General features: G+C 37.7%; 1 protein-coding gene across 2 annotated transcripts; it reads left to right on the top strand.

Annotated features, from left to right (window-relative positions):
• The first annotated feature begins 2,876 nt into the window (after positions 1 to 2,876).
• On the top strand, positions 2,877 to 12,209 carry pxylp1 (2-phosphoxylose phosphatase 1). Of its 2 annotated transcripts, XM_037268007.1 has the most exons (6): positions 2,877 to 2,980; positions 4,476 to 4,622; positions 7,092 to 7,280; positions 7,737 to 7,863; positions 9,786 to 9,925; positions 10,222 to 12,209. In XM_037268007.1, exons 2-6 carry the CDS (start codon positions 4,541 to 4,543, stop codon positions 11,247 to 11,249), a joined length of 1,566 nt encoding a protein of 521 aa, XP_037123902.1. In that variant the 5' UTR covers positions 2,877 to 2,980; positions 4,476 to 4,540; the 3' UTR covers positions 11,250 to 12,209. The 2 variants fall into 2 exon arrangements, with proteins under 2 accessions (XP_037123902.1, XP_037123901.1); XM_037268006.1 differs by lacking the exons at positions 2,877 to 2,980; positions 4,476 to 4,622 and adding an exon at positions 5,378 to 5,919.
• The last annotated feature ends 222 nt before the right edge of the window (positions 12,210 to 12,431 follow it).

Below are 12,431 nucleotides of genomic sequence, written 5' to 3' on the forward strand. Positions count from 1 at the left end.
TCACATAACAAAATATACCATGTTGTATTTTCAGTTATGCGATAAAAATAATAGACACCACACTATGTTTGTTACCTTATCTCACATTTGTTTTGAAGTGACACTAAATCAACCTGTATTGCCGCTGTATAAATGATCAAATATAAGCAAGTATGAAAAATGAGTAGATAAAATTTAACTTGATTTTTTTTCTTTCCGGGGCATTCGGTTCATGTTCCCAGCACATGTGACTTTTGAGCCGTTATGGAAGACAGCCAAACAGACAGCGTACAAGTATAAAACAGGTTCGCTTTTGTTGAACTTTGCTTTCCCAAACAATAACAAAATCAAACACTGCAACTTAAAACTCGCTCGTGTGTGTGAAATCTGTGAAATCTTTTATTTATTTTATGCAAAATTTCATTTTGTTAGCTAGGCCTCAGCCATTGCACTTGACTTGCAGTCATTTCACAAAGCCAAAGGGACAATGCATTAAGGGGACAGAAAATAATTTAGTTTTGACACATGGGTTAATTGTTTTGGGAGCAATGTGAGCTTTTGCAGGTGATCCATGATGGTCTGCTGAACTATCCAGGTTATTTCAACAATAAAAACGGGAATGCTAATGCCAAAGCCATTTAGAAGGATCTTTGCCATGTTCGTAGAAACACACTGCATGTAACAAGTGACATGTTACAAGATAGATGAACATGTTTGGAGGTCTGCGTTCTATTGATTACTCTTTGGATTTGTTTTATCATCTTAGCAACCAGGTCTGAGAAAGGTTTTTCAGGTGGAGGCATACACTGATAATATTGAGTGAAAGAAGTCACATGGCAACAAAGGTGCATTCACCCACTCATGTGCAAATGCGTATTTCTAATCACCCTGTCTCAGCCTGTCCCATGACTTCTATTCCCGAAAAAATTCGAATAAATGGTTGCACGTTCACAGATCAGCTCATATGACTGCCATTCCTTCAGAAATTACTGCATGAAAGGAGTCATCTGAAGACAATGACTGACCAAAGGCCTCTAGCTTCCTGTGGCATGCCTCATTCAATCATCAATAATTACAGACGCACGCTACTGATTTCTTTTTTTAAATTAAGAGATGACTGCAAGGCTGTTTCAGAAAGTTTCTGCTTGTGGACATGGGCCAGGGATTTTGACCTCTGGGAAAAAAAGTATCATGGGGTGTCCCACCACTTCAATGCCACAAATTTAAATAATTTCCTAGACCCCCCCCCCCCCCCCTCTATTGATTTTGTCCTCCCATACCATGCTGTTTTTCTGAGACTTGAAATCCTAACTGCAGCGCTACCATTTGCCTTATGTGTCTAGCGAGCAAATACTGTAAAAAAGGCAGCTGCTTATATCAGTGTGATTTTATATCCACAACTAAAAGTGCTGAATCAATTCATTCTATATGAAGAGAGTACAACGCATGGCAAATTTATTCCATTAGTGTGTTATTTACAATAAAATGTGCACATATTTATTATGTAATACTAAAGAATGTTTATTGAGGTGAAAGTGGACAAAAAGAGACACACAGTTTGTAGCACAAACACAAGGTTGTCTGAGTATTTGAGTTTTTCTGGTTAGACTAGCAAAAGCTCAGCGGGTTTGAAAAAAGGAAACCACTGTATACAAATGCAACAGCATATAGGCATGCTGCTGGAAGGGTGACATTGATTAGCAGATGCCATGTGTTAGTCTGAGCCACTGTTAGCATGCGGTTGTCTGCAGTCCATGTGGCTCTTGGCTTTGTGTCAGGTTTTTCATTTAAAACTCAGACCTAATTTTGTTCCTCCATACTAGCAGAAATTATCCAATGTCTGTTGAGATTGGCCACTGGTAGTGTCATTCATTTTCTTATTTCTGCAAATCTTAAAAACATGACTGTAGATTCAACTTTTTAATATATTGTGAAGCGAGTGCTGAAATTGCGGCTCAAACAACATTTATGGGACTCAGTCCTAATCTTTTTTTATTTGATTTTGTTTATTTCGGCAATTACAACACACTTATTACAACTTCATTTCAAATTTTGTTTTACATGACAAAAAGGTTGAAGCAATTCTGCTTATCTACCAAGGTTTCACTGCCAGACACACAATCCACATCACTACAGTACTAATTATAATACTATCATAATCATGATAAGAGAGAAAAGGATATGAAAAGGAGGTGGAACATCTAGTGGAGTGGGTTGCAAAAATAACAATGGGAAAAAGACCACTCAAAGGTGGTGAACTTCAAGAGGAACAGGCATCACGTGCACTGTTCACAGTGCTCCACTAGATGGGGGTGTTGGGTTGAACTTTATTGTTTATTCCGCTTATCGCTGCCAGGTTAGAATACTGGATAAACGGACAATGAGCAAAAAACGACCGGATAGCAACCTTACAAAACAAAAGCATAATATTTGGTCCTTAGTGCTTATACAACTGGATTCAATTTCTACTCAGACAATTAAACACAATATATGTCAATAAATAAGCGTCTCCTTAAGCCGTCAAGCCAGATTTTTTTCCTTCTCTTTTCAGACTTGCCAATGTTCATAAAGGGAAAATATGGAATTTACGTCTTATTAGTGTTTCCAACTAAATATCTTGCATAACAATTTAATCTGATAGCCGCATTTCGTTCTTTGCAATGACAACAAATATTGAAAGTGAATTTAAAAAAAAACAGCTAAAAAACACCTCTAATCTAGAATCTAAATGAACTTCAAATTGCTGAAGGTTATAACTGATCTACAGATTGCATCTATTGCTAGTATTACTATTAAGTACATTACACTATTACTGTTTGTTACTACTACGTACTACTGCTATAGTTGGGGAGCTTTTCTATACGTTTGAAAGCGTGGGTCGGAAGTAAAGCGTATTAGCATCCTTATAACTGTGACTTCACACAGCTTGTCGTCGTAATCGGAAAAAGAGACGGTGCACAAAGTCCAAGCGCTGCGTAGGGAAGTGGTCCAGTTTCTGCAGGTAAACAGCTAATGCATTTATTCTGTCTTGTGATGTGCAAACGTTATAGGGCTCGATCGTCTTCTCCATTGTATATGTGGCAGGTAAAACGATTATCCTCATCCCGTCTGGAGTTTTGAATGCGAGCCGGCTGGCGTCTACTCAAAGTTAAAAGTCAACAGGAGACACAAGACATTTGTTCCTTAATAAGTGCTGTTGATTCAGGGAGGGAGATGTTGTGCAAGGGTTTTTTGCTCGTTAGCATTTCGTTTGTTAAGAAGCTAACAGTAATAGTGTTAGCAGGACACGTCACTGATGCCAATATACTGCACCAACATCATCTGGGCATTCTTGCACATACCGGTGTTTTGCTTGCTACCAAGAGAATTTTCTCCCTCGATTATTACAATGGATCAACCACCGTATTTTATAGTGACTGTTATTGCGCAGAATAGACCCAAACATTCACACTGATGACAAAAAATAACTATAATGCAAACTCCAACGCGTCACTTCGTTTGAATCCTTTAAGCACACGTTAAACATCTCCGTTTTAATAATTGTACTGAGCTATCAGGCTCAGTAGTCTGTTTTATAAAGTTAAACGGAAACATTCACAAATAAATAACTTCCTATGGACCCCCGCTATTCATCCTTTCAAATGCATTGGAAAAAGTGTGAGTAAAGTGTTTATGCCAGTAAGGTAAAATTACTTTGTGTTAGACCTCCTAGTTGTGCTGGATGATGACATACATGATGCATTTTCCAGCATGATGTGAAGAGTCAGAAGCAAGGATCATTTTATGGTGCTTTAGTGAGAGACCTGTGCTATCTTTAGAACGACTAATGGCAGTCATTTTTGCAAGGCTACATTAAGTGCACTTTTTCCTCCCCCTCTTGTGTCAGCATCATTTCCAACCTTCTATTTTCCTTGTGCTGACTATTTGTAGTATGCCTGTGTGGCTGTTGAGGTTAGAGGAAAATGGAACCAGCCTCCATAATTTAGTAGACTCATCAAGTGCAGAAAGTAAAGGGTAAAATAAAACACACAAACTATCCAGTGGCTGTTTAACCTTAACTCTTTTTAAGCAGGGCCACCAAGAGCAAAGTGGTGGCATGACAGTGTACTAAACTCACTAAAATCAAGGAATTTTAATTTCCTGCTCTTTCTGTTTTGTCTATTAATCTTGTCTGAAATTACTATTAAAAGAAAACCTCATACAATTATGAGCAAAATATTTGAGAAAGCATTTGGGAAGATGACGTAACAGTTTTTCTTTTGGAAGTAGCTATATGAGAGCACTATAAAATACAAACTTGAATGATGTGGTTTTAGGTAAGTAAAGCAAGATGGTATTTTTTAAAATTGTCTGAAAAGCAGTTATTCTCATGGTTCATAAACACAAGTTAATTCTGTGTTAATGCAGTACATTCATTTTGCATTCTAGATCTTTATTTAAGATTGTTCCTTATGTGTCTTATTTTAAATGAAGTCATTGAACTGTATGTTTTACAGACTGCAGGTACTGGCTGAAGGCTGCATGGCTAACGGACAGGGACGTGGACCGTCCACATGACACTATGTTGGCTCGTAACTGCTTCTTCCTCCTGTTGGTGGTTAGTGGAGCAGCACTGGCCATCATCAGTTTCACCGTTCAGTTCTGTAAGTGCACTTACTAATCAGACTACTATGTAAATTTGCCAAAAATCATAGTACATCCATAATATGAGTGCATTTTTTTCCAACATTTCAGTTACAGCCAATGAAATGTGGAACAATTTTCCTGCTTCATTTGTCCAGTCTAATCTTCGTCATAGCAGAATAACAGAAGGACATCCGTTTTTTGCTTCATCTCTTTCATTGAATCATTCATATCACCTAAGATGCATCATCACTGATTTCATTTAATCCTGTATTAAAGATTTTTTTCTCATAGCCTACCTTTTCAATTTTACAAAATATAACAGTGAATTGACCACAAGTTGCTCATCTATTACTGTGGTCTTCCCACGAAGAAAGGTACCGTGTTTATTTTTATTTCGAAGCCACACATCCTCTTGCTCTCTTGTTGAAGATACCCCATTCATTCCAAAACAAAGTCAAGTCCCCTCTGGACATCCTAAAAATACTATGAGATTTCTGGGTGCTCTGAAATACATGGAGAAGCTGTGGGCACTCGCTCGCATCACCTGTGGAATGCCCCTTTGTACACAATAGTCATTGTTCAGCGTTACATTAACAGTAGGTATTGACTAGTATCCCTTTAAGCCAAAGTGAATTGAAGGAAACGGCAATTGCATACATTGAGACTGTTGCCACCGGCCTAGGAAAGCAAACAGTGTGAAGCTGTTGTATGGTATTCCTGAAGAAAATATGCATCTGTTCTTCAGTTGTGAGACTTTCTTGTACTGCTATCAATACAGTGCAAGTGTCTCATAATTGAAATGATTTGAATATCATCAGTTGATTTTGAACAAGTGAACACATACACCAGCTTTGGCTGGGTAGCGATGCGGCTATAACACGTTGGATGGTCGCTTCGATTAATCATTGCCTCAGCGACAGCAAATAAGTTACATTACTGAGGAAAGACTGACAAATGTAAAAGAAAAATAATTAAACGAAAGAAATAGGGAAAGCGATTACTGTCATATTGTGTAGTTTTGTGAGTGTGGGATTGTGCTATGTCGAATTCCAAATTCATTTGTATCCATCCATAATATGTGTCAGTCTTTTACAAAAGCCCTTTTGTGTATGTGCCTGGAGAGAGCTGTTTCCAAATTTTGTTTAGCTCAGGCAGGCGTGTGTCAATTGGTGGGCGGGGGTGACAGAATGTAAGAGCGAGACTGGCTGTGGTTCTGAATGGACTGCAGTGTGTGTGACTGGGCCTCAAGTCTGTGCACAGTCGACAAAATGCTCTCCGCTGTTGCAGCACGCTTTCTCTTCTCTCTCATCATGGGTAAGTTTGAGAAGACATACAGATAATATTTTCTCAATTACTCATCGGCTGAATAGCTATGCGGCTCATTGTTTAGTAATTAAAAAATAAGAGCGCTCATTGTTTAGTAATTAAAAAATAAGAGCAAAAATAACCCTTTTAGCAATTGCATTGTATTTTCATTGAAATTGACATCAAATTACTTAAAATGGAATTTGTAATGTTGTCAACTCTATAACTGAATGTTGTATATTCTCTTCAACTTTTGTAAGTATCAAACAAATAATCAAAACAGACTATTGTATATTGTATATATGTGGACAAGGTGTGTATATTCAGCAAACTAAAAATATTGGAATATAATTTAATTTGGATATAAAATTATCTGCGTTAGGATATAAAGTTTTATCTGCACGGCTCACCTCTGGTGTTATGGCTTGAAATGATTGTTTAGAATTTTTGGAATTTTCTCTAGGCATGTTGCAACACCCCAAATGTTATCAGCAAAGAATCATTTTCTTTTGCATTATGTAGTGAACCTCTCCTGCTTACAACACATTTTGAGTTTGTCTGCAATTCCAAAATCTTTCGAGGATATATATTTTTTATCAGGCTGACTAGGCCTATCCCCTTGAACGTTTACACTGCTGCACATTTACGGTATGTACACCACACAAAAAAGTAGACTACACACGGGCAATCCTAAAAGTCACAAGAGTTAGTTATAGTGCTGGTTTTATTTTCTCTAATGGTACCACCGAAGATGGCATTTTTTATTTTATCATTTTTATTCGCAGTGCATAATTTGTAGCACTGCCTCATGAAATTGTTTTTCTTTCCTGACTTGTTTTTCTGTTATTTTGTGACATTGGTCTTGTGAAAAAGGCATGAGGCCAGTTTAGTTTCTTTTGATTCAGTCCTTTTGAATGGGTCTTCCAATTCATACAATGCCTCTGGAACCTAATGGATTTTCTCACGGGGATCACTGGTCATTTGTGTCCAGGCAACTTGCTGGTTGCACTATAGTGTTTATTTGCTCAGACTTTGCCAGTATTTTATTTTTTATTTTATTTAAAAAAAATTTAATTTATTTATTTATAACAAATGTATTTTTGTAGTTTTAAATTTTCTTTATTTCCCCCTAATTATTGACATGTCTACACTGTTTTGTGTGCCTTTTTTTTTTGTTGCAGTCAATCTAATCCCTATTACTCCTCTTGTGGAGGAGAGACCTCTCCACGCTGCTGATGTTGCTTTTCGGGTGCCTCAGGGCAAGACCAGAAAGCGGGTTTTCCCTGTGCGCCACACCGAGAAACCCAACCCCATATCTGAAGTCTATGGCTACTGCAACACCCCCAGTCATACTGAACAAGCCTGGGAAGGTGCTCACACTACCAATCTGACAACATGCCTTGATACCAATGACAAGAACTACTCACCACTAACCGGAACTATCTGCATACCTCAGTTTAGCTTTAGATGAGAGATAATAGTCAGTGATCCCTTTGTCATGATTTGTTTGGTTTCTCTGTGATACCCAGTTCATTGTTATTCTGCCACACTTGTAGGCTAATCTGCTGTCACCCTGGTGGCATAAATTTCTAAAAAAAAACAACTTAAATTTAGAATTTAGTGGTGGCTGTTTTGAGTTGTTTTGCAGGTGAATGGGTTGTTTTGTAATTCAAAAACTTTACTCAATTGACGTGTGTACAGATTATAGGTAAATGTTTTTAGAGCAGTCTTGTCAAAAATAGAAAGCAACCCAAAAAATATGCTAATACATCTTACATCACTTTGCTGAGGTTTGCTGTGTGATTTGGATGATTTTTTATTTTCAGGTCACAGTCCAGCAGACTATAAGCTGCTGGCTGTTCATGTGATGATTCGCCATGGGGACCGTTACCCTCTCTACGCCATACCCAAGACCAAACGCCCAGCCATCAACTGCACCCTGTCCGTTAGCAGGTACTCTGCCATGTTTCATATTGACTGGCATTCCATTCATTCATGCAAAATAGATTCATTCATCACTTTATCCTCACCAGGGTCTTATTTGTTTTAGTTCACTCAATATGACGTGAAATTTGCAGATTACATAACGTGTCATTTTGCTTTCTTTTAATTAACCATTATATGTTCTTCATTTACCTGTATTTATTTATTTATTCATTCATTCATTCATTCATTCATTCAGGTTTTCCTGGCTTTCGTCCAGTCTTAAATGTCAATATTGATACAACGTGTTGATGTTGTGCAGAATTGAAATTCATATGGTTGAGAAATATCCTCTTAATCTCAAAGCATTAGTGGTCTGGATTATATTAATTGAACTCCTACCGTGTATTAAGTAAATAGATGTAGAATATGTGGTGGAGAGTATAGACATATTTTTGTTCTGTTGATTTTTGTGATTTTTTCACTGGGTGTGTTTTGTAACACTTTTTTCTATTGTATGTGTAGTTCCTCCAGTTCTTGTTTGATGCTCGAACATCAAGACAAACCCACCTGCAGTTTTTGTTATGTGCAACAAAATTGTTGACACTAGTATGATTCAAGGAACACTCCAGTTACTAAAGCAAATCATGCAATTCAGCTTGACAGGGTGCCTAGAACTGGCTCACTTGCACCAAACTATGAATATAAACAGTACATAGTGCATATTAGAATGAAATACATTTTTCTCTCTCCCATTAAGTCACTGAAATCATTCCCCACCAATACTTTTAGTATTTGTCACAGTGTCTCTGAACAGTGTCATGGTTGTGTTGTGCTTAATATTCAGAGCTGGCATAGTGGTGTGGCCATTTGATTATTTTCAGTGTGTCCTTGACCTTAAGCAAGTCAGCAAACGTGGATTTTGTGGTTAAGGAGATTCAAAATCACATTAACTAATGCCATCACTGACCTGACCCAGATGATACAGTGCCATGTTTTAGTCCATTGGATTTTTTTTTTTTTTTTTTTTTTTTTTTTTAAAACGTTTATTTCGAACATTAAAGAAATACAAGAAAAAAATAAAAAATACAGAAAAATGATAACTCCATAGTACAATAGAATATAAAACAAAAAAGATATTGCATTATAATTTTCCTTTATCGTAAAATCATATTTGTTCAAAAAGGGAGTAGAAGGAAGCCTAAGCTTATCTGACTCTACCCCATGTAACTACATGTTTCTATTTAATTCTATTAAAGTGTAGGTTAGGTTTGTTGCGAGCAGTGCCATAATAAATGCTGAGTACAGGATGAGGTTTCTCGGTACCACAATGAGGTTTAGTGAATGGTCTTATCCATTGTTTTTTGGTTATTAAATTGATGTCATCGACTGTTGGAACATTCCCAATCTATTCATATGAAAAATGTTCCCAACCCATTCACATGAAATGCATTACATTCAATAATGACCGCAAAAGTTCAGTGTAACGTTGTGGTGTAAAAGGAATGACAAAAGTTGTTTTTTTCCAGTGATAAGGCCTTGATCTGACCTATGTTCACGATGGTAACAGTTGTGTGCACAGTTGTGTGTTTTTAATCTGACTTGAGCTGCAGCTCCAGCAGATTTGTTAAATCAAACCGTAATCTCCAATCATTTTTCAAACCAGATGAGCAACTGCTCCCCTTGCTGCCATCATTCCTCTTTTTGTTTGTGCATTTCTGCGAGCATACCGGTCTGTGTGTGTAAATGTAAACACATTCTTAAATCCTGCTACAACATGTTACACTCCCAGTCACTGTCAGTATTGACACCCAACTGTGTGTAAAGCTTTTTGTTTTTATTTTACAGTTTTATTTCAGAGCTCATATAGTATTGACACTTTCAAAAATACATCAGCATAGGAATGTGGATCAGAAACTGAGCACCGCATCTTTGTATTGTATATTTGCCAGAAATCCGTCACACCCTCTGCTGGGATCCTTCATAAATCATATGGGCAAGGGAAACCTTGGACACTGGGAGTCCCCTTTGACCTCCCTCCCTCGTCTACCCAACCACAATCGCTGTGAGATGGGAGAGCTCACACAAACTGGTAGGCATTAGGCAATACAGTATTTTTTTCATATGATTCCAGGGACGCTCACAGCTCTTTCAAAAAAATTGTGATAATCTGAAATGTCGCTTTTAGTTTTTCTGTGATTTGATGTAAGTTACAATTTTCCAAAAGCTCAGTTAGATCTCTGTAAAGTTTCAAGTACAGTATTCCCCTAATTCCTGTGGAAAGTTACCAGGGGTAAAATGATACCTTGCTGTAAATGAATGATCTTATTTTGGGAAATTGTGATTGTTTGATGCATTTAGTTGTATGTACTGTATGCTTCACTTCAGGTGTGGTGCAGCACCTACGTAATGGGAAACTCCTTCGCCAAGCCTACCAGCCTCACAGCCTTGTTCCCTCCGACTGGTCACCTCAACAGGTATGGGTGGAGACCACAGGAAAGAGCCGCACACTTCAGAGTGGACTGGCGTTCCTCTTTGGTTTCCTCCCTGATTTCAATTGGAAGAAGCTGACTGTACATCACCAGGGGAGTACCTTGTTCTGTGGCTCTGCTTGCGATTGCCCTGCCAGGAACCGATATCTTGAAGAGGAGCAGAAGAGACAATATCGTCTCCGAGTGGCCAATGGAGAACTAGAAAGAAATTACATCGACATGGCACGCACGTTAGATATTCCAACCCGTAACCTCCGAGCCGCAAACCCAATCGACTCTCTGCTGTGCCACTTGTGCCACGGTCTTCCTTTTCCATGCGTTGCCAGGAAAGATGGTAGCACAGGGGAGTGTCTAACAATGGCGCAGTTTGCTGTGATTCGTCAACAACAGCTCAATGATGAAATAGATCGGAGAAGAGTGGGACTGTATCGTAAATATGCACTCCTGGCAATGTACCCCTACCTCAACCGAACCGCTACCAAAATGGAACGAGTCGCCAAGGCTGCTGCGAGTAGCCGGCCGCCAAGAGCGGGAGGCAAAGAGGTGTTCACTCTTTCCTCAGCTCATGACGTAACTGTGGCACCTTTGCTTAGTGCCTTGGGATTGGAGGAGGCCAAGTTCCCACCTTTTGCAGCAAGATTGGTATTTGAATTGTGGAAAAGCCCCGCAGGGACTCCGCAACAGCAGGAGCAGAAAGCTGGCAAAGGTGAGAGGCCAAAAGCAAGAGATGGAGGATGTTTTATCAGGGTGTTGTACAATGGAGAGGATGTAACAAGTAACACCACATTTTGTAGCTCCATTGAGCGAAATTCCAGTCATCCCCTCTGCCCTCTGAAGAAGTTTCTTGCTTTTGTCAGGAAAGACATGTTCAGTCTTGTCAATGCTACTTCCTACCATGAGGCCTGTTATGGTCATACGGGTTAACACAGGGTAAAACAATGAATTAGCTTCTTGTTTTTTTCCACTTGTAATGGGAAAAGCAAAAATGTAATGTTTTAGTATTGCACAGATAGAATTCCATTTATTTAAAAAAAAAAAAACACTGAAAAAACTTGCTAACATTCCAGAGGAAACACACATCTAGCACTATAATTGATCAAATGTTTGTTGAAGTTTTTAACATTTACATAAAGTCAAACTGACAACTATATGCATTTTTAGCAATGGCATTGTTAGGAAGATCTGATAAGAATAATGAGGATGGGTTCTTTACTTTAGCAATAAAATTCCTCACAATTCTGTCACAAACATTTGTAAAATGTAGCACTATGACACTTTATTCTTACATTCCAGACAGAAACACAAAGAAATTGTAATTCTAAAATGTTTCTAAATGCTTGAAAAGGGGAACATTTAGTACTGATACTGTATGCTGGATTTCTCATTTCTAGAATTTTTCTGTGTTTATAATTCAGTGCATTTTTTGTATAAATCAATTAGATCATTTTCAAAAGTTAAAGGGTGAGTTTCTTGTTAAAAAAAACAAAACACTTTTTTGTCATCGTTAAAACTATGACCTGACTGTAGAATATTATTCAAATAATTGTTGGAAATGTTTTGCCTCTTAATTTTTTTTCAAACTATCATCACATCTTGATAAAAAAACTAGAGATAGACGGCGTGACTGAAGGTACTGTATTTATCAATCATTTGCCATGCAGGCAGCATGTGGCTGGTAAATCACCTCTTTTGTTTTTAATTCATTTTACAGGTCCTTAAAAAAAAACTCAAATTCGTGGAATGTGTATTTTGTGACCTTCCAATCACAAATTGTAATGTTTTGTTAAGATTTTATGTAATAGACCAACACGAAGCATTTAATTGTGAATTGTAATGGAAGTGATTGACATTTTTCAATAAATTTAGCAAATCTATGTCTGAAAAGTGTCGAGTGCATTTTTATTCAATCTGTTCTACTCTTATATCCCCAGAAATATCCCCAAAAATAATCCAGTGCAAATTTTAACTACTGAAATTACTATCAAAATTATAAACAATAGGAAACGTTGTTTTGAAGAAAATATACTGCGTATATGCTGTATTGAACATTTGTACTAACATACAGTACTATGTCAAAGTAGAGAGGAATCCTCACCAATGCTCAAT

The sequence above is a fragment of the Syngnathus acus genome, chromosome 13 (genome assembly GCF_901709675.1).
Source record: "Syngnathus acus chromosome 13, fSynAcu1.2, whole genome shotgun sequence".
Taxonomy (NCBI): Eukaryota; Metazoa; Chordata; class Actinopteri; order Syngnathiformes; family Syngnathidae; genus Syngnathus; species Syngnathus acus.

Excerpts from the sequence above, each read along its gene's own strand:
- pxylp1 (XM_037268006.1), top strand. The coding sequence starts at position 5,823 with ATGGACTGCAGTGTGTGTGACTGGGCCTCAAGTCTGTGCACAGTCGAC. Across the intron at positions 5,920-7,091 it reads TCTCTTCTCTCTCATCATGG|TCAATCTAATCCCTATTACT; the intron begins GTAAGTTTGAGA and ends TTTTTGTTGCAG. Across the intron at positions 7,281-7,736 it reads TACTGAACAAGCCTGGGAAG|GTCACAGTCCAGCAGACTAT; the intron begins GTGCTCACACTA and ends TTTTATTTTCAG.